The following is a 25,063-nucleotide window of genomic DNA, read 5'->3' as shown; positions in this document are numbered from 1 at the left end:
CACACACACGCAGATCTGGAGAGATATTTACTTACCTTGGCATGCTTTGCCATTGGGCATAAGACGATAACCAGTTGGACAGACACACTGATAACTTCCTAGGGTGTTTCTACACTCATGCTGACAGGCATCTCTGTTTTCACATTCATCAATATCTGCAAAAAAGCATGAAAATATAAATGTTAAATTCTCAAGCAGACTGATCTCTGTCTTTTTTGCTAACTAGATCAGACTGGTCTGATCTGTGTGTGCAGAAACTTCTCCAGCCAGTATACTAATACAAAAACCTTTGAGTGATTAATCTCCGTCTGTATGCAGTGCACATACTGAGCTGCTTGGGAAGTTTTAGATCTCCTTGTGTCATGGGATGGCCATCTAGCAAGTCTGAGAAATCCTTTCCATTCAAAATACATGTATTCAGTTGGTCATAATTTTTTCTCAATTTTTAATTTGGGGCTGAGATTTGGCATGTCTGACCTCAATTCCTAAGTGATTAATAATCATAATTTTTTTAAAAAAATAGCTCTTGGGGATCCCTCACCTCTTTCTCTACATGAGATTGATATAAGATTTCTCAACGTGAGTATTATATATTCCACAGGGAGAGGCCAGGTTGCTGGCACCCAGTGCTGGAAGATAGTCTGGGGAGAAGAGAGAGGGGAATACCATGGGGCAAATTGCCTACAACACGTGGTCTGCTGTAGGGTCCAAAACCAGTCAAACCCTCCCCAGACAGTAGGGAGGAGCTGGTTGAGGAGAGGACTGAGTCAGGGTACCTAGGAAATGCACTGATTCGGCACATTGCCAATAGAAGCTTCCACTTATGGGAGCTGCTGTACCAATTTAAAGCTTTCCAAAGAGTGAATCCCTCCTCAGGTGCAACAGCCTCCTTCACAAGTTTCTGCCTCCCTTGACAAGGTGGGACTTCAGCTCAATATCTGGAAAGAGAGAAAATTAGTCTATGCTCTTCTTAGACTTTTTATAGCTCCGAAGTAATGCAATAGAATTAGACCAGCAGGTTAAGATTTTCCGAGCAGGACAGGGGATTTAGACACAGGCCTTCCTTAATTCTAATTCCTTAAACTGCTTGAAAACCTCCACTTACTTCAGTAGTAAGTCCTTACTCAAGCTAAACTTAAATCTTTTGTGGTTTACTTTTGGGAGGAACATCTGTTCACATTCCCACTCCCCCACCTGTGTCTCACACAAAATTCTTTACATAAAAATTCAACACCAAATGGTGAAAGAGATTTGTAATTGTAATTCCCAGGGTCTGTATTTTACCAAATCTTAACTGTTCTCCCTCTCTTGGGAAAGGAGTCTCATGTACTATATCATTTCCAGTTTAGACTGGATTAAAAATCTAAATTTCAGCTCCACTAAAATGACTTGTAAGTATATTAACTGAAGAAATGGATCCTTTACAATGGACCCTAACCCCCATCTCCCACTGACTTCAATGAGAGCTGGATCAGGGCCCTAAAGATCAGTTTAAATCTTTAGACTGAGAATGGATATTCCAAAATCTTTGACTGAAATAGTTGTGTCCACAATAAACGGTGCTAACTAGAAAACTTGTCAGAAGTCAATACAAGTTTGGTTAAGGGCCGCATGACTGCAACATATGTTTATTAGCATTAATTATTAAGTCTTCTGCTACTAGAATATAGCACATGAGGATTAGTAGCTATTTTGTGAGCATGTCGTGCCTATGATGTGCATCCATGGCAGTATGTGCAAATTGTCTAAAGCAGCACAGACCTCTCTATTACATGCATTCAGAAAAGTTACAGTAAGGGCCAGACTTCCTCACCATGAACAGTACCTTATGCAATATGACTGAATATCCCATTGAAGTCAATAAGAGCACCTGAGGAGTAAGGGTGAAAGTATCTGGCTTTAAAGCAGCATCTTTGATAAAGATTAAATCACTCTTCATGTCCTTTGCTAGTTGTCATCCTGCTCAATCTTTTTTTGAAAATTAAAGTGAGTGTCTGCTCCAAGGTCATCCCACTCTCCTTGTTCCACAATGCAATTCTGCCCTTATTTATTATTTGCTTGTCCGTTACAGAAACAAAACATGCACAGGTGTGTATTCCAATCCCCAGCCCTCTTTCTTGCCTATTATCTAGGCTGTGGTGAAAATGACTAGCAGACATTAGAGGGTCTGGGTAGTGCTCGTCCACTGCCAATAAAGATTGCCTTAGGAAAAAGGTCTGAAACTCTTAACTGCTAAACATGAAGAGGTCAGTTCTATTGCCCTAAAATAAATCAGTCAACAACATGTTCTACGAGGTATTTTGATTTCCCTGGGAGCAGAATTAGGCTTGTAATGATAAACAGTAATGATGAAAACACCTAGCCCTTCTTCCTTGGACTTCACAGATGGGGCAACTGAACTGTAGATGGGCAAAAGGCCTGGTTTTCTGAGGTGCAAATCACCTGCAGTTCCCACTGACCTCAGTGGAATCTGTAGTTGCTCAGCACATCTGAAAATCAGGCCATTGGTGACATGCCTCTGGTCACAGAGGGGGCCAATCGCAAAGAAAACCCATGTCTCCTTACTCCCACACACAGAGAAAGGGCAATTCTGTCTTTTTGCAGAGCATCTTGTCTGATATGCTCAGTGGGTTGCAAAGAGTACCGTTACTCCTACGTTTCACAAGCTATGGTATCAATTTCAAACCATTCTAAAGTGTGTGTTTATGCTGCACTTACAGATGTGACTAGCCTCTACCTATACCAATAAAGCTATTGTTTCCATAGTGTCTAGTCCAGAAATCATTATTCAGAATCTGCTCAGGCCAAATTCACACTGAAGTCAAAGGGAGTATGATTAAGATGTATGAGTAAGATTTTCAGGACTGGACACATAGTGACTATTGGTTTTCAAAGGGAAAAAAAGTCAGAAGAAGGCTAATACCCACAGAAGGGAAATATAGTAAGACATTATCTGTTTGAGAATATACAGCAACTGACCAACAAAATATAAGGGGTGTGGGTCGGGAGGGGTTCCACAAAAATTTTACTAGCACTTTTTTGGAAAAACATGCATAACTCATTGAAAATACATCATGGCAATAAAAAACATATGGCACCCTACACCATCATTCTTCGAAGCAAGCGATGAGAAATGTCAATATGTGAAGACAAAAGAATTGGATAGATATGGCTGACATTTACCTATACATTTGTCATTTCGTGCCTCATAGCCTCCAGGGCAAGATTCTCTAATATTCCTTTTAGTCCTGGAGAGAGGTATTCTGCTGTTTCTATACTCTGAGTAGGAGCTGTAGAGGTCTGAGGCGTGCCTGTAAAACTGTTGAGGTTGATAGTTGTCTCTCACAGGGGAGAACTGAGCATAGTTATAGTTATTGTAATAGGTGCCATAATTTGGCAACCTCTCCAATCCAGCGCAAGATGTCCCATCACCTAATAAATGTTGTCCAGGTGGACAGATACACTTGAAGCTGCCGGGGATGTTGGCACATTGAAATGCACACGGTTTAGGCACTTGTTCACATTCATTAATGTCTGCTCATGTGACATGATCCAGAGCAACAAACCATATATAAAGGGAGAAAAAAAACACACACACATACAGAAAAAAACATCAGTCTTTGGAGCAAACTGAGGACATAAATGAGTTCCTGAATGAAGTCAGTAAAATATGCAGAGCCCAATGCCAAAAAAAAAAAATGGGTACAATATTTTGCCATGTACAGTAATCCATCTTACTCTTCCCATGAAACTGGTTAGGACATGAGACTGTAGCACTCAGTTTTTATCCTGTGTGGATTAAATCCCTTTGAGGATTAGGTTTATTGGTGGCTGTGAAATGGGGCGGGGATCTGTGTTTATGCCTTTCACTCCATGCTTGCAAGGGCTGAGTGATTCCTGTACGGCAGTGATACTTCGACTGCAGCTTGAGAGCCACAAGTAGCTCTTTAATGTGTCTGCTGCGGCTCTTTGCAGCACATATTAAAACACTGGCTAATAATTAAATCACACAATCAGGATGCTTTTACTATGTTATTTACCAATTAAGTTATCAACGTGCACTAACTTATTTGCTGTGAGAATTATATTTAAACTAAATAGCTCCCATCATACTGTTTAAATATTATAGTACAGTAGTAAATTAAACAATGAATTCACACAACTGTGGCTCTTTTGGGTAATGTTGATCACTAATTTGTCTCCTGAACCGCTGAGGTCTGAGTATCACTGCTATAGTGACTGAAGTTAGTTGAAAGTCAAATTTAAAACCCCAGACTTTCCTGAATGTTGATTTTTCCCATACTAAAAATCCCAAACTGTTGGTAATTTCATATTTATTTCTTAGACTCTTTCTGGATGCTCCACAAGCAGCATTGGTAGGCTATAGGGGTGTCATAAATATAAAGGGAAGGGTAAACCCCTTTAAAATCCCTCCTGGCCAGAGGAAAACTCCTTTCACCTGTAAAGGGTTAAGAAGCTAAAGGTAACCGTGCTGGCACCTGACCAAAATGACCAATGAGGAGACAAGATACTTTCAAAAGCTGGGAGGAGGGGAAAAAAACAAAGGGTCTGTGTCTGTCTGTGTGATGCTTTTGCTGGGGACAGAACAGGAATGGAGTCTTAGAACTTAGTAAGTAATCTACCTAGGTATGTGTTAGATTATGATTTCTTTAAATGGCTGAGAAAATAAGTGTGCTGAATAGAATGAATATTCCTGTCTGTGTGTCTTTTTTTGTAACTTAAGGTTTTGCCTAGAGGGATTCTCTATGTTTTGAATCTACTTACCCTGTAAGGTATTTACCATCCTGATTTTACAGAGGTGATTCTTTTTTACTTCTATTAAAAGTCTTCTTGTAAGGAAACTGAATGCTTTTTCATTGTTCTAAGATCCAAGGGTTTGGGTCTGTGGTCACCTATGCAAATTGGTGAGGATTTTTACCAAACCTTCCCCAGGAAGTGGGGTGCAAGGGTTGGGAGGATTTTGGGGGGGAAAGATGTTTCCAAACAACAGTTTCTCAGGAACCCAGATAAAGTTTGGTGGTGGCAGTGGAAGTCCAAGGGAAAAGGGTAAAATAGTTTGTACCTTCGGGAAGTTTTAACCTAAGCTGGTAAAAGTAAGCTTAGGAGGTTTTCATGCAGGTCCCCACATCTGTACCCTAGAGTTCAGAGTGGGGAAGGAACCTTGACAGGGGGAAATTGTGTCCAGCTCTCCTTTTCATGTAAGATTACTCTGTTCTTCTGGTTCCTTGGGAGTACATAAAGGAGGAAGGATTCTATTCCCAAGAGGCACTAATATATGTTGTGTATCCTTGGTAGTAGCACTATTTCTAGTAACAGGAGAAGATGAGATCCATTCTACATGCTGTGATGCTGAGGTAGAAGGAGATTTCTGGGCTGTAATGTTGAATTTCCACGCTAGGGTGAGTGATGATGATCACTGACCCTTCAAAAAGTCCAGAGGTTTACTTCTATTTGAGGAAGACTCCAAGCTTTTCGTTTGTGAATTTTCTCTGAATTATACAAAGAATTCAGGTCTGCAGAGCAGAGGTCACAACAGACTCTCTGGGCATTGTTTGGGCACTTCCACTTCTGGGAGGAATCAGGAGGAATCAACTTTTTTGCATTTAGTACTTTTTATTTACATAGATTCCAAGGCCGGAAGGGACCACTGTGATCGTCTAGTCCACGGGTGGGCAAATGTTTTGGCCCGAGGGCCATATCTGGGTATAGAAATTGTATGGCAGGCCATGAATGCTCATGAAATTGGGGTTGGGGTGTGGGAGGGGGGGTGAGGGCTCCGGCTGGGGGTGCGGGCTCCAGGGTGGGGCCAGAAATGAGGAATTCAGGGTGTGTGAGGGGGCTCCAGGCTGGGGTGGGGGTTAGGGTGCGGGGAGAAGGGGGAGGGCTCCAGCTGGGGATGAGGGGTTTGGGGTGCAGGAGGGTGTTTCGGGCTGGGATGGGGATCAGGGCTGGGGCAGGGGTGCAGGACGGTTCTCCGGGCTGGGACTGAGGGGTTCGGAGGGGGATCAGGGCTGGGGCGCGGAGGAGTGGCTCGAGGGGGGCAGACTCTAAGCAGCGCTTACCTCAAGTGACTCCCAGAAGCAGCGGCATGTCCTCCTCCGGCTCCTATGTGGAGGCATGGCCAGGTGGCTCTGCTCCGCGCTGCCTGGTCTGCAGGCACTACCCCTGCACCTCCTGGACAATGGGGGTGGTGCTTGGGGCGGGGGCAGCGTGTGGAGCTGAGCCACCTGGCTGTCCCTACGTGTAGGAGCCAGAAGGGGGCCATGCCGCTGCTTCCGGGAGTCACATAGAGCAGCCCCCGACCCTACTCCTTGGCTGGAGCGCCAGAGTGGGGCAAGCCCCAGACCCTGCTCCCCAATGGGAGCTTGAGGCCTGGATTAAAATGGCTGGCAGGCTAGATCCAGCCCGCAGGCCATAGTTTGCCCACCCCGATCTAGTCAGACCTCCTGTATAAACACAAGCCATAGAACTTTCCCCATATAATTCCTACAGCACATCTTTTACTAAAACATCCAATCTTGATTTAGAAATTGGCTGTGATGAAGAATCTGCTACAAACCTTGGGTAAATTATTCCAGTGGTTAATTAACCTCACTGTTAAAATTTTTCTCCTTATTTCCAGTGAACTTGTCTAGCTTCAACTTCAAACCAGTGGATTATGTTAGCCTTATATCTGTTAGACTGAAGAGCTCATTATCAAATATTTGTTTGATTTCTAAGCTTGACAAAAAATTCAGTTTGGGTTCAGGATCAGCAAAGGTTCTAGTCTGTTTTTAACAACATCCAAAATCCAATCCTAGTCAAAACGTGACTTTTTTTTTAAGGGTTAATAGTTTTACAGAAGCACATGAAGTACATAAAGGTCCTGATGCAGCAGGGTGATGAGTTGAGTACTTTCAGCTCATTGCAGGATCAAGCCCAAAGTTTGCCCCCCTGCTCCTCCCAAGAATGGAAGAAACGCCCACATTCTTTAATGTGGCCGTATGAGTTGTGATTCCGACACTTACATACCCAACAACTGAAATTTTCAATTAAGTAATATCTGTAGTAGGCAGAGATCCCGTAAGTGCAGGGGACTGGACTGGATGACCTATTGAGGTCCTTTCCAGTCCTACACTTCTATAATTCTAGGGGAGGTTCTCTGGTTTTTCAATAGTATTAAAATTAGGAACACTTCAGGAACTTTTCACTTTTTTGGATGACTTTCAATAAATATAAATGTTAGGAAGAATGGTTTAAAAATGGAGGGAAGGAATGGACTGGCAATTCATTTGCTATAATAGAAACTAGTATACTTGAAGGCTCAGGGGTTTGGGGTCTTAACAACACTGACTGGGCCACAAAGCATAAATACGGTCACAAGTTTTCTAGGTGTCATTGTTTAAACACATATTCTGAGATTACTTTAAATAACTTGTCAATTAAGAGTAAAACAAAACAGTGAGTGATGGATGATATCACATCTTTTATAAGGAAGTCCTCAGCAACTACTCTTTGTTCGTTAGTGTTGTTACGGGTGGCGTGCCAAAGAGACAATAAAGGAGCAAAATACTAAAAAGGAAAAGAATGTAATGGAGGAATGACTTTTGTTTTAAAGACTTGTTTCTGGTTGTTGTTGGCTAATACTATATTTCTTAAGACCTCTGTTAACATGTTCATCTCTAAACCCTCAGAATGAATAGAACGGATTGAGATTAAGATCCTTAGCCATAACAAATCTCTATTAAACTTCTTCTATGTCCCTCCATTATTTAAAGAGGGTTTTTTTAAATTTATCAAACAAGTAATAATAATCTTTGTAAAGTACGTATAATTTTAATTTACATAAAATCATATATCACTCTTAAAAACAACATGAAATATTGCTAAAAGGTGTCATTTTGGTCCCTTTTGGAGATATACAGCTCTTAACCCTCAGACAAAAAGCAGTGATACTAGTCTTTTAAAAGAGACATTGTCTAGAAATTTAAGTCAAGAAAGTAGGGTGTACAAAAATGTTTACAAAATCTCATAGGATAAAAAATGTTTGTTTTTCTCTGAAATTCTTAAATAATGTTGTAGTTTGAGATTGGGATTTAAATCTTCGTTTGTGGTGTTGCAGTATTACTCTAGTGTCTAGTGCACAAGAACCAGTGAGAAAGGATGCGAACTATAAATAAATGAAACTGACTAGTTAATTTCATTGTTCAACAGAATGAAGAGCAGAAAAATAGACAATATAAATGTCAGAGAAGATATCTGATTTAAAACATTCTTCCAGTTTCATTATTTTCAGGAGTTATAAGCAACACAGCTAAGGATTTTTTTAAATGAGATCAGAGCCTTAGAGGTATAAATCCGTATAGCTCCAGTGAGTTCATTAGAGCTTATTTGATTTATACCTGTGAGGATCTAGACCATGACAGCACCCTCTAGTGTGTGATTAAGAGGCAAAATATAATAAAAACAAAACATATGGGTAAAGAAATCTTGAAACTCTGTGCAATTAGTTACCTTACATACAGCATTTTTACAACTTAGGTTTCAAGGTTTCTTACCTGTGCAAAAGAGTTTTTGGTCTGTAAAATAAGCTATATCCTTTGCAGTGAGTCACAGATGAGACATATATGAAGATATGTAAATGATGAAAATGAAAAACCCAGTAAGAATTGCAGCCATTTTTACAGGAGCAGCATATATGACAAAGTAGCAAAAAGTCACAGTTCTGCATTACACCAAAGGCATGCTTAGAGTGCAGGTGAGCACTGACCAGATGGCAAACCAAAGCATTCCATAGACAGTATCCCTTTGATTATGCAACATAAATATCAGATGTAGATCAGAACATTAAAAAACCCTAAAATACATCAGCTTTTAAATTTGTAAAACTAAATTTTCCAATTAGTCCCTGAAATGCACTCCTTTCTTTTGGTATTAAAAAGAATCTAGGCTTTTCTGTTTCAAACAACTGAAGTTTTCAAACCAGTTACTGAGTATTTAATTATCAAGCTTTCTATCATATCTTACTATGGACAACACTTTGTTAGGATATAGATATTCAGGCCTGTCTGCAAAGGCCTATACTTTAAGAATTTAGGTATATGTTTATCATTTAGCTAGTTATAGAGATATAAAAGAAAGAAAGGATCAAAATCACTGTCTGACTGTATAAGGTCTTTTCTCACTGTGACAGTCTGAGGCCCTGTTCTTAGGCCAATGCCTCTGGCTAAGCAGCAGAGGCAGCCATAAGCTGGGAAGCGACTGGTCACATCCTCACATTCCAAACTAGTCACATTGAAATAAAGTGCTCTTAGGCACTATCCGGACAGGATTGTATTCCTAACAGCCCATCACCTCCAGAGAAAGGGAAGTGCCTAAAAGATGTAAAAGGAAACTTTTAGTTTGATAGCATCCTGTCTGGCAAGAACTCACTTATCAATAGCTGGGATGTGAAATCCTCATTTCTTTGTTGTTCTATCACAGTAGTCCCCATTCCCTATTGTTTGTCTGTATAATCTCTGTCTGCTGTATAATTAATTTTGCTGGGTGTAAACTAAGAAAGGTGGTGGGATATAATTGGTTAAATAATCATGTTACAATATGTTAGGATTGGTTAGTTAAATTTCAGGAAAATGACTGGTTAAGGTATAGCTAAGAATATTACTGCAATATATAAATTAGGGGGAAACAGGAAGTAAATTGCGGTTCGAAAATAAGGAAAAAGGAACTTGGATTTTAGCTTGCTGGAAGTTCACCCCAATAAACATCGACTTGTTTGCACCTTTGGACTTCAGGTAGTGTTGCTCTCTGTTCATGTGAGAAGGGGGGAGGGGGACGTGAGAGGGGGGAGGAATAAGCCCCCTAACACACTTGATAGATGGTAGTAACTGAAACTCCCATTAGAGTTCCGTGAGTGATGCACCAACATTTAAGTTAGACGAGCTATGATATTTTGAAATATCTCCTATAAAATATGAATCAAATTGATCCTATTAGCATTCTAAGGTCTGTAGAAGTCCAGGAACTGATATCAGTGGAAATGTTTCATACACTTGAACTGACATAATAATGATGCCCAATAAACTGTATTAAAATATCTCTGCTGAAGATATTAAAATGTTATAGTGAGAATTCTTTTACTTGAGGCTAGACCAGGGGTGGGCAAACTACGGCCCGGGGGCCGGATCTGACCCCTTAGGGCTTTGGATCCGGCCCATGGGATTGCCCTCTGTGGTGCTGCAGGCCCCGCACTGCTCTCAGAAGGGGCTGACACCACGTCCCTGCAGCCTGGGGGTGGGGGCAGAGGGCTCCATGCATTGCCCTTGCCTCCAGGCACCACTCCCCACAGCTCCCATTGGCCAGGAACGGGGAACCATGGCCAATGGGAGCTTCGGGGGAGGTACCTGGAGGCGTGGCAAGGGCAGCTCGCAGAGCCCTCTGCCCCCCGCTCCCCCAGGGACCGCTGCCACCCCAGAGCCATTTTAGGTAAGTGGCGCCGGTCCAGAGCCTGCACCCTGCCCCCCAACTCCCTGCCCTAAGCCTCCTGTCTGCACCTCACACCCCCCAACCCCCTGCCCTGTTGCACCCTGCACCCCAACCCCTTGCCCTAAGCCCCCTGCCTGCATCTCGCACCCCTCCTGCACCCTGAGCCCCCTTATACACCCAGCACACCGCACTCCCTCCCAGACCCTGCACTCCTTCCCGCACCCCAACCCCCTGGCCTGGCCCTGCACACAATTTCCCCACCCAGATGAGGCCCTGGCCCTATGCATACATGGGGGAAAGGTGAGCCCATTTATGGAAGAAGCCTTTACCACAACTTGTGCCCCATACACAACAGCCATACATAATCAGTGTCTGTAGTCCAGTGAATATACGGACTTCACTCTCCCTGTAGGGAGAGAGTGCAAGGCAGGAAAGCATCAGGGCAATATCTCCCTCCCTACATGCTGACCAGGAGACCTAGAGGAGTGCACAGCTGTAACATACTGCATCATCCTAAGGGTGAGTTCTAGGATGGATCATGCTTCCGAGGCACACTATCCCTGCTGGAATTCCCCTAGGATGGACCAACTCCAAGCCACACTCTTCTTAGGCCTAAATCACCCAATCTGATCCCAAGTGTGCAGCCTGGATGTACATAACCATCTTTATTGTTAAAGAAACTAACTAAAGCAAACAGATTTGGAGTTACATCTGCCATGATTTCCTACAGTCACCCTAGAATGCCTGGATATTGCAGCACACATGATATACACCCTCCACCACTGTTCCAAGACCCATAAAGCACTGTACGTTGGTACAATTAAATGCTTTAACAGAGTAACTGTCATTAGGAATTGTTTGCAGTTTTTTTAATGAAAGTCATTTAATTTTAATGTAGGGGATTTTGAGTGCCCAACAACAGACTGTATAGCCTACAGCCTTCAAAAGGGATAATGTCCCTAGGTTTATTACAATACAAAGAGGAGCCAAAAGAGTAATTGAGAATATGGAATGGTATTAATGTAGGCTGATTTCCACTCAACATACCCAGACAGGGTCTTCCAACTCCCTGGGATCGATACCCTCTTGGACATGCGCAATGGTAGCTCCCTCGTGTATTCTCACAAATCTGATTGTACCTGCAGTGATGGGTACCATCTCTGCATTCGTCAATATCTAAAGGGAACAAAGGTAATTAGTAGTAGTCATATTTTTCTTAAGCCCTGGTTTTCTCTTTCTAAATATAGAGAATAGAGTTACACCAGGGAGGTATCTGGTCCTGTATTCACAAAATATCTTTTCATGGTGGACATAAAGATTGGATATCAGTCTGCACCCACTGTGTGACAGATGGTGGTGGGTCTGGATTATACTGGGACTGGAGATGGAAATAAGTAATCTTTCAGCTGAGTTGCATCTATCTAATTCAATCTTTTCATACATTTCCAGATGATTATTACCAGGTTTTTAACCTAACCGAATCCAAAACAATGAGGTGGAAATCTGCCTCCCCCTGGTGTCAGTTGGAAATTTGACAAGGCCCCTTGCATTGCTTAGGCTAAAGGCACCCTGATAAGCAACAGGAATTTGTAAAAAATAAAAACCTTAAAAATATATTCAGGAAGAACAGGTACATTCTGCAGGATGTTCATACATAAATCCAAAAGGGGCACAGTATCCCAGCCTCCAACACTCACATGAGTTTTCTAGGACAGAGAGTGAAGGCGGAGGGGAGGGAAAAGGAAATTCAGGGGCCCAACCACTGTTTTTCCTCAAAAAAAGAGAAGAGAGCAACAAACAACATCCTTCTCCCATTTGTCCACAGGGGGTCAGTGAAAGCCTGTGGGTGACAGAAAGTCTTGCCACTTGTAACATGTCCCTCACTAATTAACATGAAATCTCACCAAGAAGTCACAGTGTATACATGCCCTTGAACCAAGGAAAGTCAGTGCTGCTGGGTGCGCAGCACCTTTGAAATGTAGGCCATTTATTTAGGTGGCTAGAGAGTATCATGAGGAACCAATTTTTGGAAAATATTAGCCATGTCCTTTCTTTTACAATCACTATATGGTAAATAAACCAATGTACCCACCAATGCATGTTCCGTTTTCTGCTTTGGTCATTCCATTTGGACACAGGTCAATGCACTTATAACCACCACGTGTGTTCTTGCAGTGCTGGTCTGGTCTGCATACATTCTGCCGGCATTCATTTACGTCTTAATTTAAAAAAAGAGAATTTAAATTGCTAACTGATTTTCTTATGCTCCATTCTCAAAGGCCAAGGCAACCCCAATATAATTATACTAGGTAAGTACTGTTGAAAATGTGTGTATACAGTCTGTACGTGTGTATCAAGCACATCTGACAGTTTCCCTTGCACTCTGCCCATTAATCCATTTCCACTGAGTCTACTTGTGTTTTGCAAGCCCACTCAAAAAATGTTAAAGTTTGCATCCCATGTTTTAGAAAGGGATCCAACAAAGCAGGGGATTCACTGTTTTTGCATATACCATAAATCTTCTATAGGGAATTTCATCTGAATCATGTTAACACATTACACTGAAATCCATTCCCCTGACTCTATAGTTCATTTCATACCCATGCATTTTCTGCCTTTTAGCTGATATCCGGGGTCACAGCCACAGTGGAAACTTCCTATGGTATTGAAGCAGCGCTGATGACAGGAGTTGAACTCTTGGCATTCATTAACATCTGTTGAATAATGCAAAGCCTTAAATGTTATAGCTGTGGATCTTGTAATAATTTGCAACAAATTGTGCTTTGGTATATTTCATGTTGCAGGCTCTGCTTTGATCTAAGTTCTTATCCTTCTCCTTTTTCACATATTGCCCTCCATGAGTAGTCAGGCAAGTGATTGTTACATGAGAAAGAACTGCACAGTGACATAGGAGTGGAATTTTCTGATATAGATACAGGAAAGTATGCTTACCTCACTACATAACAAAGGAAAACACATACTGGACTCAGCAACAAGAATGTTACTTTGTTCTGTAGACAGTAAAATGTCACTGATAAAGTATCACTTACCAGAATGATCCAAGAACACCTCTGTATATCAGGAATCAGTAGGAAGCTTATTCACAGAGAGCCAAGACATTCTTGGGAAAGTTACTTACAAACATGGCTTAAATAAAAGTAGTGTCAGTTCATTAGAACTAAGGTCAGAGGACTGCACACCTTGACAGCTCAATCCATCAGATGTTCTTCTAAAGCCAATTCTACACCTAACCACACAACGATAGGAGCCAATGACATTCTCACATTCCTGAGCAGCATGGCAGGTATGTCCACCTAATGCACATTCATCAATATCTACAATAAAGTGCAAACAATAAAAAATGTATTCAGTAAATGAAAATATTTTGCACCTTAGGAAATAATAAACCATTCTGATATAATATATGAATGCCATCAGTAAATTTTATGTTCTTATGCTAGTGGCAAAAAGTCTTGTGTCCAGTCTGTGCATGTCATTTGAAGTCTGGCTTACCCTGACACGTTCTTCCATCTGCTGATATAGTGAGGCCTCTGGGGCAGGAGCAGTAATAGGTTCCTATAGCATTATGACATGCATGAGAACAAGGATTTCGTACTGCACATTCATCTTCATCTAAAAAATAAAAGTGAGCAATTTTACAAGAACCTATGGGATTGTATGTGTGTCTCAGTGATAGAACAGGACAAGACTGTTCCTGGCCTTTCCATGGGTTCACAGAGGGTACGAAGTGTTTTCTCCCTCTTTATGCTCTCCATGCAATGGCCAGGGACAGCAATGCTCGCTGTAGTATTCTACCTGGCATATAATCCCTTGTAGGATACTCCTGAAAGGAAAGCATCTCTATATTACTCCCAAATCAGGCCAGCATGCTAATCACATAAGGCCTGGTTCTCCCTTGTGTTGCACCTATTTGACTTCAGTGAAAGTCAATTAAATTCAGTAAAGCTACACTGGAGTAAACTGCAGCAGAGAATCAGGTCCACTGTATTTCAGAAAGCTAGTCAAGATAATTGACATGGTTTGAATCTGTGCAACAGAAAACAGCATCCTTAAAAAGTTTCAGTTCAAGTCAAATGTTTCTTAAAGGTCTCTTTGTATTTCTTTAGAGTTTGACATCTTCACTGGAATCTGAAGGAGTGAAAAGTATGTGTATGTAGTAGATATTTGTTGTTCAAGTTAAGACTCTATTTTTAAGAGACAGTTTCACTTACAAAGATAGGGTCTGATCTTGTTGTCCATTTGGAGTTCTTCTTGAGTTAGATCTACAGGACTGAGCAGTTCAATTTTAAAAGTGATTCGTACTCTGTATGTACCGCATTCAGTGACACTGTACAAAAGCAACCTGTGTGCAGTGTATTTGATTATATTTATGTTTTCGTTTTCATTTCCTTACCTGAACAGAAGGGCCCAGTAGAGTTCAGACCAAACCCAGTAGGACACTGATTGCTATGGTCTCCTATGGGGCAAAGGAAACCAACCATTACTGGTAGTTGAAAAAATATGACCATCTCATGGCTTTGAGAAGATTAAAATATTGCAGCCTAATGATTGGCTAACCAAGTAATTTCAATCAGTGCACAGTCCACACTTTGAAGCTAAATATAAACTTGGCATTGTGGGACTCCTCTGAATTTCACTGATTTCCCATAATGAGTTGTTCAGTGAAGGCATGATTTGAAGACAGCAGGATTGCACAGGTTCATCTGGGGCCATAACTTGGTCTGCAGTTGTTCTGTTACAAGCAGTAGTGCATGAAACAGAAAGACCCAAGCTTACTTTCAAATCTCAGGGTAAATTGGAGGCTGGCAGTCAGGAAAAAAACATCTTTTACTTTGGCAAATGAAATAACCGTGATCTAAAAAATAGTGAGGCAGTTTAAATAAATTCCCCCCTCCCAACCTTTCTCCCCAGCAATGACATTTTTACAAAGTCCTTCTTAAAGATAAACAATAGGACTTTTAGGAGTGGTTTTAATAGGCCTAAAGTGGAATTTATGAGGTGCACAGGGCCTTATGCTGGCCACTTAAATTAATTCAATGTAACCCTTTCTATTGGAAGCCCTGTTGCTAAAATTAGTTTTTGTTTCCTTTTTTTTTTACATTGCGGGTTTTTAGTCTTTCAGGTGAATCTTTAGGATAATATAGCAATAGCCCATTATTTTACAGAGTCTCTTTCTGGGCCCCATTCATCATTACCCTGTACTTTGTATAGTCATTTGCACCAGTGCAAGGTGGGTGTACCATGCTACCTATTCAGGATGGAAGTATTTTACACTCACTTTGCACTGATGTAAATGATTATACAAGGTGCAAGGCAATGGGCCACTTTCTCTCTCTCGTTCACTCTTGTATTATATAGGTTCTGTGTGGTTTCTCATATTACTATCACCAGCATTTATCATGCATCTTTTACTACGTTGCCTGCACTCTACCTATATTAATCCCTCTCCACCAGGATTTCTAATATTCTGAACCTCTGAAAAGCTTTTAAATAACTGCCATTAAAAAATAACAACCTGCTAGAAAAAGTTTCCTCTCCTCCTCTTCCTGCTCTTGGCCTGAAGCACAGAGTGGGCTACAGTCAGTACTGGAGCAGTACATGTTAAAGGCTCAGTATGTCATCATCCACCAGGACTACAGATGAGTCACTGTTCTCCAGCTTTACTAGACTTGTTTCTAGCCATCCATTGTCACATCAGCTCTTAAAAATGCAAGTAATCGAAAACAAGAGCCAATAAAGCCTATATATACTGCACCACATCATTTATGTTTTCTGTGCATTCTGATATTTTACAGAAAAATCATTTTAGGAATGATTTAGAGGCTCTTAACCAAACTTTTCTCTTTCAGTTTTTAAAAATGGCAGTTTGAAGCTGTTCAGAGGTATAAGTAGTCCCAGCAAAAGTGGATTGGGGGGAAGTGCAGGGGTGGAAATGAGAGGTATAAAATAAATACATAGCTATATAATAAATTGGAAGTGCCATCAACATGACATATGTGGTATCTATATGTGTACCAAATAATCTGAACATCTCAATTGCCTCCTCTTCCAAGATCATGCTCTACTGTTGAGGATATTCTATTCTCCCAGTACTCTTCAATCATCGTATCATTTTATTTTGAAGTGAGCCTTACTCTAATTTGGACAAATTTTCCATTTATAAAGAGTCAATACCTTTTGCAATGGAAGCATGGATTCTAAAAGCTAGTGTTTCTTCTAGTGGGTTGTACTCTGTTGCAATAGAGGAAGCCCGGAGTGTTTCCAGCAGGAATGGCATTTTTCCTCGAGTGTGATCATAGGTAATGGTGTGGTTCCATGTATATGGTACGCTAACTCCATCTATGGTGAAGAGCCGTGTAGAGTAGGCATACAGTTGTCCAGGGCCAGTCTGAATATAGTCTTCCGTGTAATCCTGAAATACACATCACAAATCAAGATCTAGGCACCAGCAACTGGATCCTCTGGCTCAGCTAGTATACTGCAAAAGAGGTTTTTTGTTTTTAAATAGCATGAGATGTATCTAGAGAAAGGTGCTTTTTAAAAAGCTGGACAAATTGTACTGCAAGCGGCACGTCTATTTAGCTCCAGTTACTATAACTGTTGAATTTTAATGGCTCCCACTATATGGCCCTATTATTAGTAAGGGAAATAACTGTAGTAACTCAGATACCACAGTCTAGTAGCAATTGGTGGATCCTGACTTTAATAATGGTGACTGTATGACCATATTTCCAACCCCCATCCCCCAACACACCCTGACAACCACAAGAGGCCCTGATTGGTTTGATAACAAGATCTCTTATGGTCTGAAGTGCTACTAGCAACCACACAAGATTTATTATTTAATAATCGAGGAAGTTTACTGGAAATGATAAGCTAACTAAACAATTTACTGCAGAAGTATTACACCACAGTAAGGAAACTTTTATAAATATTTGAGGGCACTACACATTGCATTGTATCAAAATGTCAAAAAAATCTAAACATCCTTATTTACTATACCCCGTATTTATATATTTAGATTGGTTATCCATCAACAAGCACATGCAGATGTTACATTTATAATTAAAAAAAAATGCTTTCAGGATAAAAACCCGTTACGAAATCCACGATACATAATTAAACCCTTGATCCCTATTGTTAATCCAAGCAAAATCTTCCATGGCTTGACCAAGCAGTTAAGACTTGAAGTGTTAACTAGTGACTTTAGTGGGATGATGGAGTAAAGGGGTTCCAGAGGTGTGGAATGCCCTGCCACTAGCCATGAATAGTGGAGCCAGTGGTACAGTTACTCAGTAGATCAGACCTCTTTCAACATGATGAAACTATCAGACAAAGCAGTGAGATTATAACTTCCTGCTCTGAAGACTGCCAGACAAACCAGTCTGTATCTGATCATTTTGGGGAAAAAAGTATGGGAAAGTCCTCACATTTAGAAAAAGCTGATTCTGTAAGAAGTGAGGCAAGTCAGAGTAATTAGACTGCTCACCATTATGGACAACTCCATGGGACAAGACTTTAATACTGTGGCACAGAAAAAGGTCTTCCTTACCTCTGCCACAGCCACATTATAGGAAAGATTAAATCATCGAGATTTTATGGAATCTGACACAGCATGTTTTCTGCAACCACAGCTTTACCCTCCATCCTTGCAGATGACCTGTGACAGAGACCTTTGAGGGCACTCTGAAGGTAGGGAAAACTTTGCCAGGGTTGTGCGAAATGGAGGACTAGCATCATCCTTAGAAAGGTCTAGAACCTAGCTTGGCCCATCAGCCTTTTGCAGGAGACAAAACAGGTCATCTTCCTGACAGCAGTAGACCCTCACCTTATCTTGGAGGAGGAGGTGATCTGATCATGATCAAGAACTTTCCTTCACATGTCCAAGCCAATCATAAAAATAAGTCAGAATACTGTAACATAGCTTATGGTGCTGTATATGGCTGTATTAAAATACGTCAGATAACAAAAATATAAAACTGAAGCAAGAGTGCAGAGATGTCATTTTTGCTAGTAATTTTACCTTCACGTTAACATCAGATGAGGACTGTAGCTGCAGAACATAGCCACTCACTACCACATCCAGCAGTAATGCTCCATCTGAATCCAAACCACGGGCAATATGAGTCATTCGCAAAATCTCTCCTGTGAATTTTAACACACATTGATTTGTAACCTATCATGATTTGTGATTTATGTTAACTGCACAGTATTTGAATTAGGTCCATATTGAACCATGTTAATTTATGCTAACATGTCATTCATGTGTATAAACACTAATTTTCCCTATATCAGATTCAAATTAGGAAAAGCAAGGCTATAAAGCCTCATGTCACCTAGTTATCCAGAACATGCTGCTGTGAGCAAACGTAACTAAGGTAAATGATATTCATTAAGCAATTCAACCTTATATTATGCTTGTCACATAACAATGACACAATCTCTATTTGTAACTAACCAGTTGCAAATTCCACTTGAGTCTCTCTCTTGAAGATTGCGTTGGTGAGAGTAAATCCATTCACTGCTTCTCCAATTTCCTTTGCAGCTGCCCAGTAAATAGGATTTAGAATGGAAACTAGCTTTCTCATTGCTGTACCTAAAGAGAAATAACATACTTTTAAAAAATTCCCCTTGTGTGCTCCTCCCTTCTCTTGATGTAAAGAAAATGTAAATATATTAAAAGACCTCCACCTCCCTCCTGCCCATGAAAAATTGAAGCCAATTCCTTAAAATCTTGGATAGTGCCTTAATGAAAGGCAACTGAAAACTGACAAACCTAAGGAAGATTCCTAAGTGCCATCTTTGTTTATTTATAACTCAAGGAAGCAAACTGACTTACCAAGACTCCGAGGGACATTTGTGATCTTTGCTTGTATTATTCTAGTGTCAGAATCAGGGCTATCTGTTACTGTGGAATTCAGGAAAGCAATTCCAAATTCAACATCATTAATATTTCCAATAACACTTCCTCTGGCACGTGGAGGCCCACCTGTTGGGAGAAGTGGAAAAACACCCCATGTGTGAAAACTCTGTTTGAAAGAAAAATATTCAAGAGCAGCACTGAGTGCTCTGAGAGAACACAAAGTTCTCTATGTGCAGATGGACTTATATTTTATGGAATGTTTATTCATATAATAATAATCGTAGCTCCTCATATCCATAAGGATACCAGGACCGTTTATAAATGTAAGCTGATATATAAATTATGACCCAGGAATTACTTTATGGACCACTGAAATGCAGCCAGCCACTTCTGGGCGAAAAGCAACAATTGTTGAACAGTGCAAACTGGTGCTACACAACAGGTTACGGCAGGTAAGAAAGTACAACTGAAACTACTAGGGAATTCAGGCAGGCGGAATGTAATTATTTGGCCAGGACACTGGAGTGTATTAGTCATACCAGATGTCAAGCAAGACTTCTGTGTGTTCCCACTCTGTTTTAGAAAACAACAACTGACAAAACAGAATGTATTGGCAAAGACAGAAGTGTTTTCTATTTTTTTTAAATGTATTAATATTATTAAATAGAATTTTACACTAGTATAGCACCCCTCTTGAGGATGCATAAGTGATTTTCCCATTTCACTTTCAGATTTATTCTCACAATATCATACATCTATAACAGTAGTTCTAAATCAGAGGTGGGCAAACTACAGCCCGCGGGCCACATCTGGCCCGCGGGATCGTCCTGCCTGGCCCTTGAGCTCCCGGACGGGGAGGCTAGTCACCGGCCCCTCCCCCGCTGTCCACCTTCCCCCGCAGCCTCAGTGCGGGAGGGAGCTGCGCTGCAGGGGCAGGGGAGAGCAGGAAGGGAGGCTCCCCTACAGTCTCAGGGGAGCAGGTGGGTGGTGCAGGTGGCGGGAGTGCGGTGAATGCAGGCGGAGGACTCAGGAGGAGCACCGGGCGGCCGTGCAGCCAGCCAGAGAGAAGCGGAGCTTTGAAGGGGAAATCGCCGCTTCTCTCTGGCTGCCCCTGCTCCTCTTGAGTCCTCTGCCCACATTCGCAGGGCCACATTCTGAAAGGGGCTTTAGAGGGGGCGGGGGTTGGATGGGGGTGGGGTCCCAGGGCGTGTGGATAGGGGTCAGAGCAGTCAGGAATCATGGGGAGTTGGATAGGGGGTAGGGTCCCAGGAGGGGCAGTCAGAGGACAAGGAGTAGGGGAGGTTGGGTGGGTTGGGGATTCTGAGGGGGGGCAGTCAGGGGGCGGGAAGCGGGAGGCGGTGGATAGGGTTAGGGTTCGGGGAGGCACAGCCTTCCCAACCCAGCCCTCCATACAGTTTTGGAACCCCAATGTGGCCCTCAGGCCAAAAAGTTTGCCCGCCCCTGTTCTAAATAGTTTCATTATTGTGCACTATTTTTTAAACTAGAGATAAGAGCTGATTGAATTAACCATTGCAAACATAGCTCCATTTGCTGTTTATGAACCATTTGGAAACTAGCCTGCATTTCTGCAAATGTATTTATTTCTTGATACGCTCAGGGGAACAATTTTCAGCTTTACACCTTGTTCAGTGTGACTATTATTTATTCAGTCTTCATGTTATATGACTGGCTGCCTTAGTTGCATGGTTTTTTTTTTTTTTTTTCAACAATGCAATCATGGAGCAGAAACCTTTTAAACACTGCGGGTTTTGAGTTTAATTGATCAAAAGTGCCTCTGGAAATTCTTTTTGAAAACTGTCAAATGCTTCAGCATTATTATAACAGCATTCTGCTGACTATAGTTGGCCAGAGAATGGTTACCAGATTCTCCTTAAATGCTATGACATGTCTGGAGAAAGGATATGCTGAATGGACAGGTTTACTCATTACTGAAAGATTTATAAATAATAAACTAGGCATTTTCTTTGGTTCATTTGCTTTGGTGTTCAGTCTCTGCAATAACATACCTGGACATGCTTGGATGTTACACCTGGAAAGCTGTGAAGAGTCTCCTGGGCAAGGACGTCCACCATTTGAGGGGGCTGGATTAGTGCACAGCCGTGTTCGGGTCTGCTCCCCTCCTCCGCAAGAAGCAGAGCATCCGATCCAAGCTTGCCATGTTCCCCAGTTTCCATCCACTATAAACAAGGATGCAACGTTGAAAGAACTGGCTTTTTGTAGCAGATGTTTCAGATTTTATACAGAACAGAGAATTACACTTCAAATATAAATTCCATGTTGTATTTTTCAAGCCGTCAGCTTTATCAAGGATGGTGTACCATTTTCAACGATAGTTTATGTAGGCAGGTTGCTGCCCCAAAAAGTGCAATACCTTTGAAATTGTTCATGCCCATAGATCAGCCTTACTCAAAAGAAAGAGGACCTTTCAGGGAATGTTTCCAGTGCAATGACTGAGGATTTAGTAGAGAGATATGTGACTAAGTCCCCAGGCATAATATAACTAGCCAAGAAAATTATTTGCACAAAATGGGGTGGTCCCTGCCGCCACCTCTATGGTCACGGAGTCCCCCTGCCAGTGGAATACACCATGGCTCTTCTGTGCAAAGAGTGGGTGCAGGCTGGTTTTGGGAGTTCCTTTATGCCGCAGTGCAGGCAGGTTGCAGTGAGAGAATCCGCTGCCTAGACTCCCAACCCAGACCAAGAGAATGCTGGAGACAGAGACTGCTTCCAGCCTCCATTTGTGGGCTGGGCACTGAATCAATGGATTTGGCTCTATAACAATAGCAGACTGTTAATGAGCAGAGATGAAAAACTCAGACTGTGTCCCATTCAAAATTGGCTCAGTTAGGTAGTAACTGAATGCTCTTGTCACCTGACAGCTGTTTGGTTGCCTTGTGTAAAAAGAGCTAGTGGTCTCAGACCTGATCATAGTGAGCAGGTGTCCACATTCAAAATTTACTGTCATCCTTGCTGACAGTCTCACTAGAGACTCCAAATATTTGACCGGGGCTTGGAGACTGAACTACCCTCTTAATCCTAGAGGTGGTCAAGGACAACAAAGCACATTGAAGGTCACTGAAGGGGAATAATGAGCAAAAGAGGGTCTTTCACCTCTGGGGCTAAGAACTGGCATTTCTCACAAAAGCTAACATTCACATGGACCAAAGAGATCATTATAACAAATTAAACTAAAATAATACCAGATGGGTGCCACACAGAAGGAAAATACATTAATAAAAACATTGAATATTTTTAGATCTGTTGTTAACCATGGCACAATTGAATGCAATCCATGTCTGGATTATTGTTGTAAATACTGATCTGAGCCAAGATATCCCCATGGACTTGAGAACAAGTTTCAAATCACAGGGCTTGACTGGTAATTCAAGGAACTCAGTGGGGTTGAGCAGGGTGTAGAACTGATGAAATAAGAGGAGCATTAGGCCATTTAAGGCTGCTTGGTAAAAAGACAAGTTTTAGCTATCTAGGAGAAAGCAACTAGATTTGGTTTAGGTTTTATTAGATGTACTGACTTTGCTCCTGTAATACATTATAAAAGGGTCACTGGTATACTCTGTAAAATGTCATTAGTGTGAGAATTAAGAATTGTTGGGGGTATGAAGGGTTTTGTTTTCACAAGCTATTTGTCTTTTGATCATTATTTCCCTTGTTTATATAAAATATAACCCCTTAAAGGGGGAATCATTTTAGTGTGACAGACACTTAATTTTTAGTAAGAACCCAGTAAGACTGGATCAGATCTTTCTATGAAGTTGGGCATAATTACAGAACTTTTTTCTTTCCTGCTTGCCTAGTATATGCATCTTGGTCTCTGAAGCATGTTAGAGGAGGTTTATTTATTGCCTTCTGTTACCATATAAGCTCACCAGGGCATAAGTCAGTGTTACATCTCTGTATCTGTGTGTCAGCCCCTCCACATGCTCTTCCACCATTGACAGGGCGAGGGTTGTCACAGGTCCGATATCTCCTCATCTGGCCTCCATTGCATGTTCGGCTGCATGTTCCCCAACCACTCCATGGACCCCAGTTGCCATGAACTGCAAATTTAAAATAAAAGTCTTTACATACACTCTGCTTAATGACAGCAGATATGGAATCAACGAACAGTTAAACCAGAAAATATATTTTCTGAAGAGAAATTTTTCACACATTTCCAAGTTTACCACTCTTTTAGCTAAAAAGTTCTAGAGTTAAGCATCCAATTAAGTCATTTTTTCCACTGCAGGGGTATTCCACAGAGTATATTAACAGTCCCTTGAGCCCTGTAGTTGAGTGCTTTACTACTTTAGGAAAGCACGCAGCATGTAAGTCAAATATCTAATGGAGAGAGGTACTGAAAAAGGCAATTACACTGATTGTGGGTGTAAAATAGCAAGATTGTGACTTAAAGATACTGCCTGCAGCTCATGGAAGCATGCTGCCTCTGACGTTGCTGCAGGAGCTCACACAACACTTACTACTGCTATGTCGTTTAGCAGTGCTTACTCCCCAACTCCCAGCCTATGCAATGGTACAACTATGCTGACTGATGAAGAGGCTGGTTGGGGATACGGATTTGCTCTCATCCCTCCTCCTTTGGGGAGTCTAGTGCAGCTTCTGGTATCCAAATCCCACTTTCCATTGCTTGCCAAGAGTGCAAGGAGCAGGATTGGGTCAGTGCCCTGTGCAAGGGCACAAGGTGAGGAAGAAGGCTCTTTTCATTTCCCCCTATTACCATATACACACTTTGTGCCACCCTGCACATAGGTTCTCAGTCTAACCCCCAGGCATCCCAAACACTTACTGGGGCAAGGGTCACTGTTGCAGAAGTCAATTTGTACATCATTTCCTTCACATTTGTGCCCGCCAAACTGAGGGGCTGGGTCTGAGCAGTCCTTTGTCCTCTGCCTGGTGCCTCCTCCACAGGATACAGTACAGGCACTCCAGCCAGCCCAGGTGGCCCAATTCCCATCCACTGGTTAAAAATTGATGACATTGTGCAATGAAACTTTCACTTTCTAAATAATCAAATCTAGCATAGATGTATCAGCAAAATACTGCACTAAGTGTTGTGCTGAGTCTCAATCCATGCAACCCCTTCAACTACAATAGGACTGCAAAGGGTGTAACCCAGAACAGGATCTGGCCCATTACTTTTTTACTTAAATTAAAATCCATCTGTTAGCGTAACAGTTGCAGTGACTGTCCATCCACAGTGACTCCCCAAAATTCTCATGTGCCTGTAAGTAGGTCAAGCAGGTAGGATATGCAATCACTGAAATCACCAACGCAATAAGATGGTCAGTAGCAGGCAGGCAGGCGGTGGAGGTGCTGAGTCACCCAAAGGGAATCCTCAGCTACTCAATTAGTACAGCTTCAAGTCTCCTTTTCACCACTAAGAGGGTACAATAGGGATTTAGCATAGGCTATGGCACTGTGTGTGTTCAAGATTCATAGCGTTTGAGGCCAGAGGGACCATTAGATCATGTAGTCTAACCTCCTGTGTATCACAGGCCATTCAATATCACCCAGTTACCCTGTATTGAATTTATATTAAGGGAGTGTTTTGAAAATTGAACCTTTCCTGTCCATCTGTAGATGTGGAAGATTAATGAATAACAAAGGCTAGTGAGACCTGGTGGGAAGATCTGCAGAAATTACATGCTTAGCTGC

The 25,063-nt window shown here is 41.7% G+C and overlaps 1 protein-coding gene across 6 annotated transcripts in view; it reads right to left on the bottom strand.

Annotated features, from left to right (window-relative positions):
* Window positions 1-25,063, bottom strand: part of HMCN1 (hemicentin 1) — a 327,504-nt gene that overhangs the window by 6,680 nt on the left and 295,761 nt on the right. For 2 of the 6 annotated variants that reach the window (XM_043521103.1, XM_037906957.2), the window contains exons 91-105: window positions 24,195-24,365; window positions 23,278-23,448; window positions 21,397-21,567; window positions 19,346-19,495; window positions 18,965-19,102; window positions 18,530-18,651; window positions 16,681-16,918; window positions 14,900-14,962; window positions 13,999-14,118; window positions 13,686-13,820; window positions 13,086-13,199; window positions 12,578-12,703; window positions 11,533-11,661; window positions 3,184-3,534; window positions 36-155 (exon numbers count right to left, since the gene is read on the bottom strand). In XM_043521103.1, coding sequence (XP_043377038.1) covers window positions 36-155; window positions 3,184-3,534; window positions 11,533-11,661; window positions 12,578-12,703; window positions 13,086-13,199; window positions 13,686-13,820; window positions 13,999-14,118; window positions 14,900-14,962; window positions 16,681-16,918; window positions 18,530-18,651; window positions 18,965-19,102; window positions 19,346-19,495; window positions 21,397-21,567; window positions 23,278-23,448; window positions 24,195-24,365 — 2,319 coding nt within the window. The remainder of the gene's footprint in view (window positions 1-35; window positions 156-3,183; window positions 3,535-11,532; window positions 11,662-12,577; window positions 12,704-13,085; window positions 13,200-13,685; window positions 13,821-13,998; window positions 14,119-14,899; window positions 14,963-16,680; window positions 16,919-18,529; window positions 18,652-18,964; window positions 19,103-19,345; window positions 19,496-21,396; window positions 21,568-23,277; window positions 23,449-24,194; window positions 24,366-25,063) is intronic. The other 4 variants (XM_043521105.1, XM_043521106.1, XM_043521104.1 and 1 more) reach the window with 3 other exon arrangements.

The sequence above is a fragment of the Chelonia mydas genome, chromosome 8 (assembly GCF_015237465.2).
Source record: "Chelonia mydas isolate rCheMyd1 chromosome 8, rCheMyd1.pri.v2, whole genome shotgun sequence".
Lineage (NCBI taxonomy): Eukaryota > Metazoa > Chordata > Testudines > Cheloniidae > Chelonia > Chelonia mydas.
Note: the sequence above shows the minus strand (reverse complement) of the source record. Positions and strands in the feature narration are given on the sequence as shown.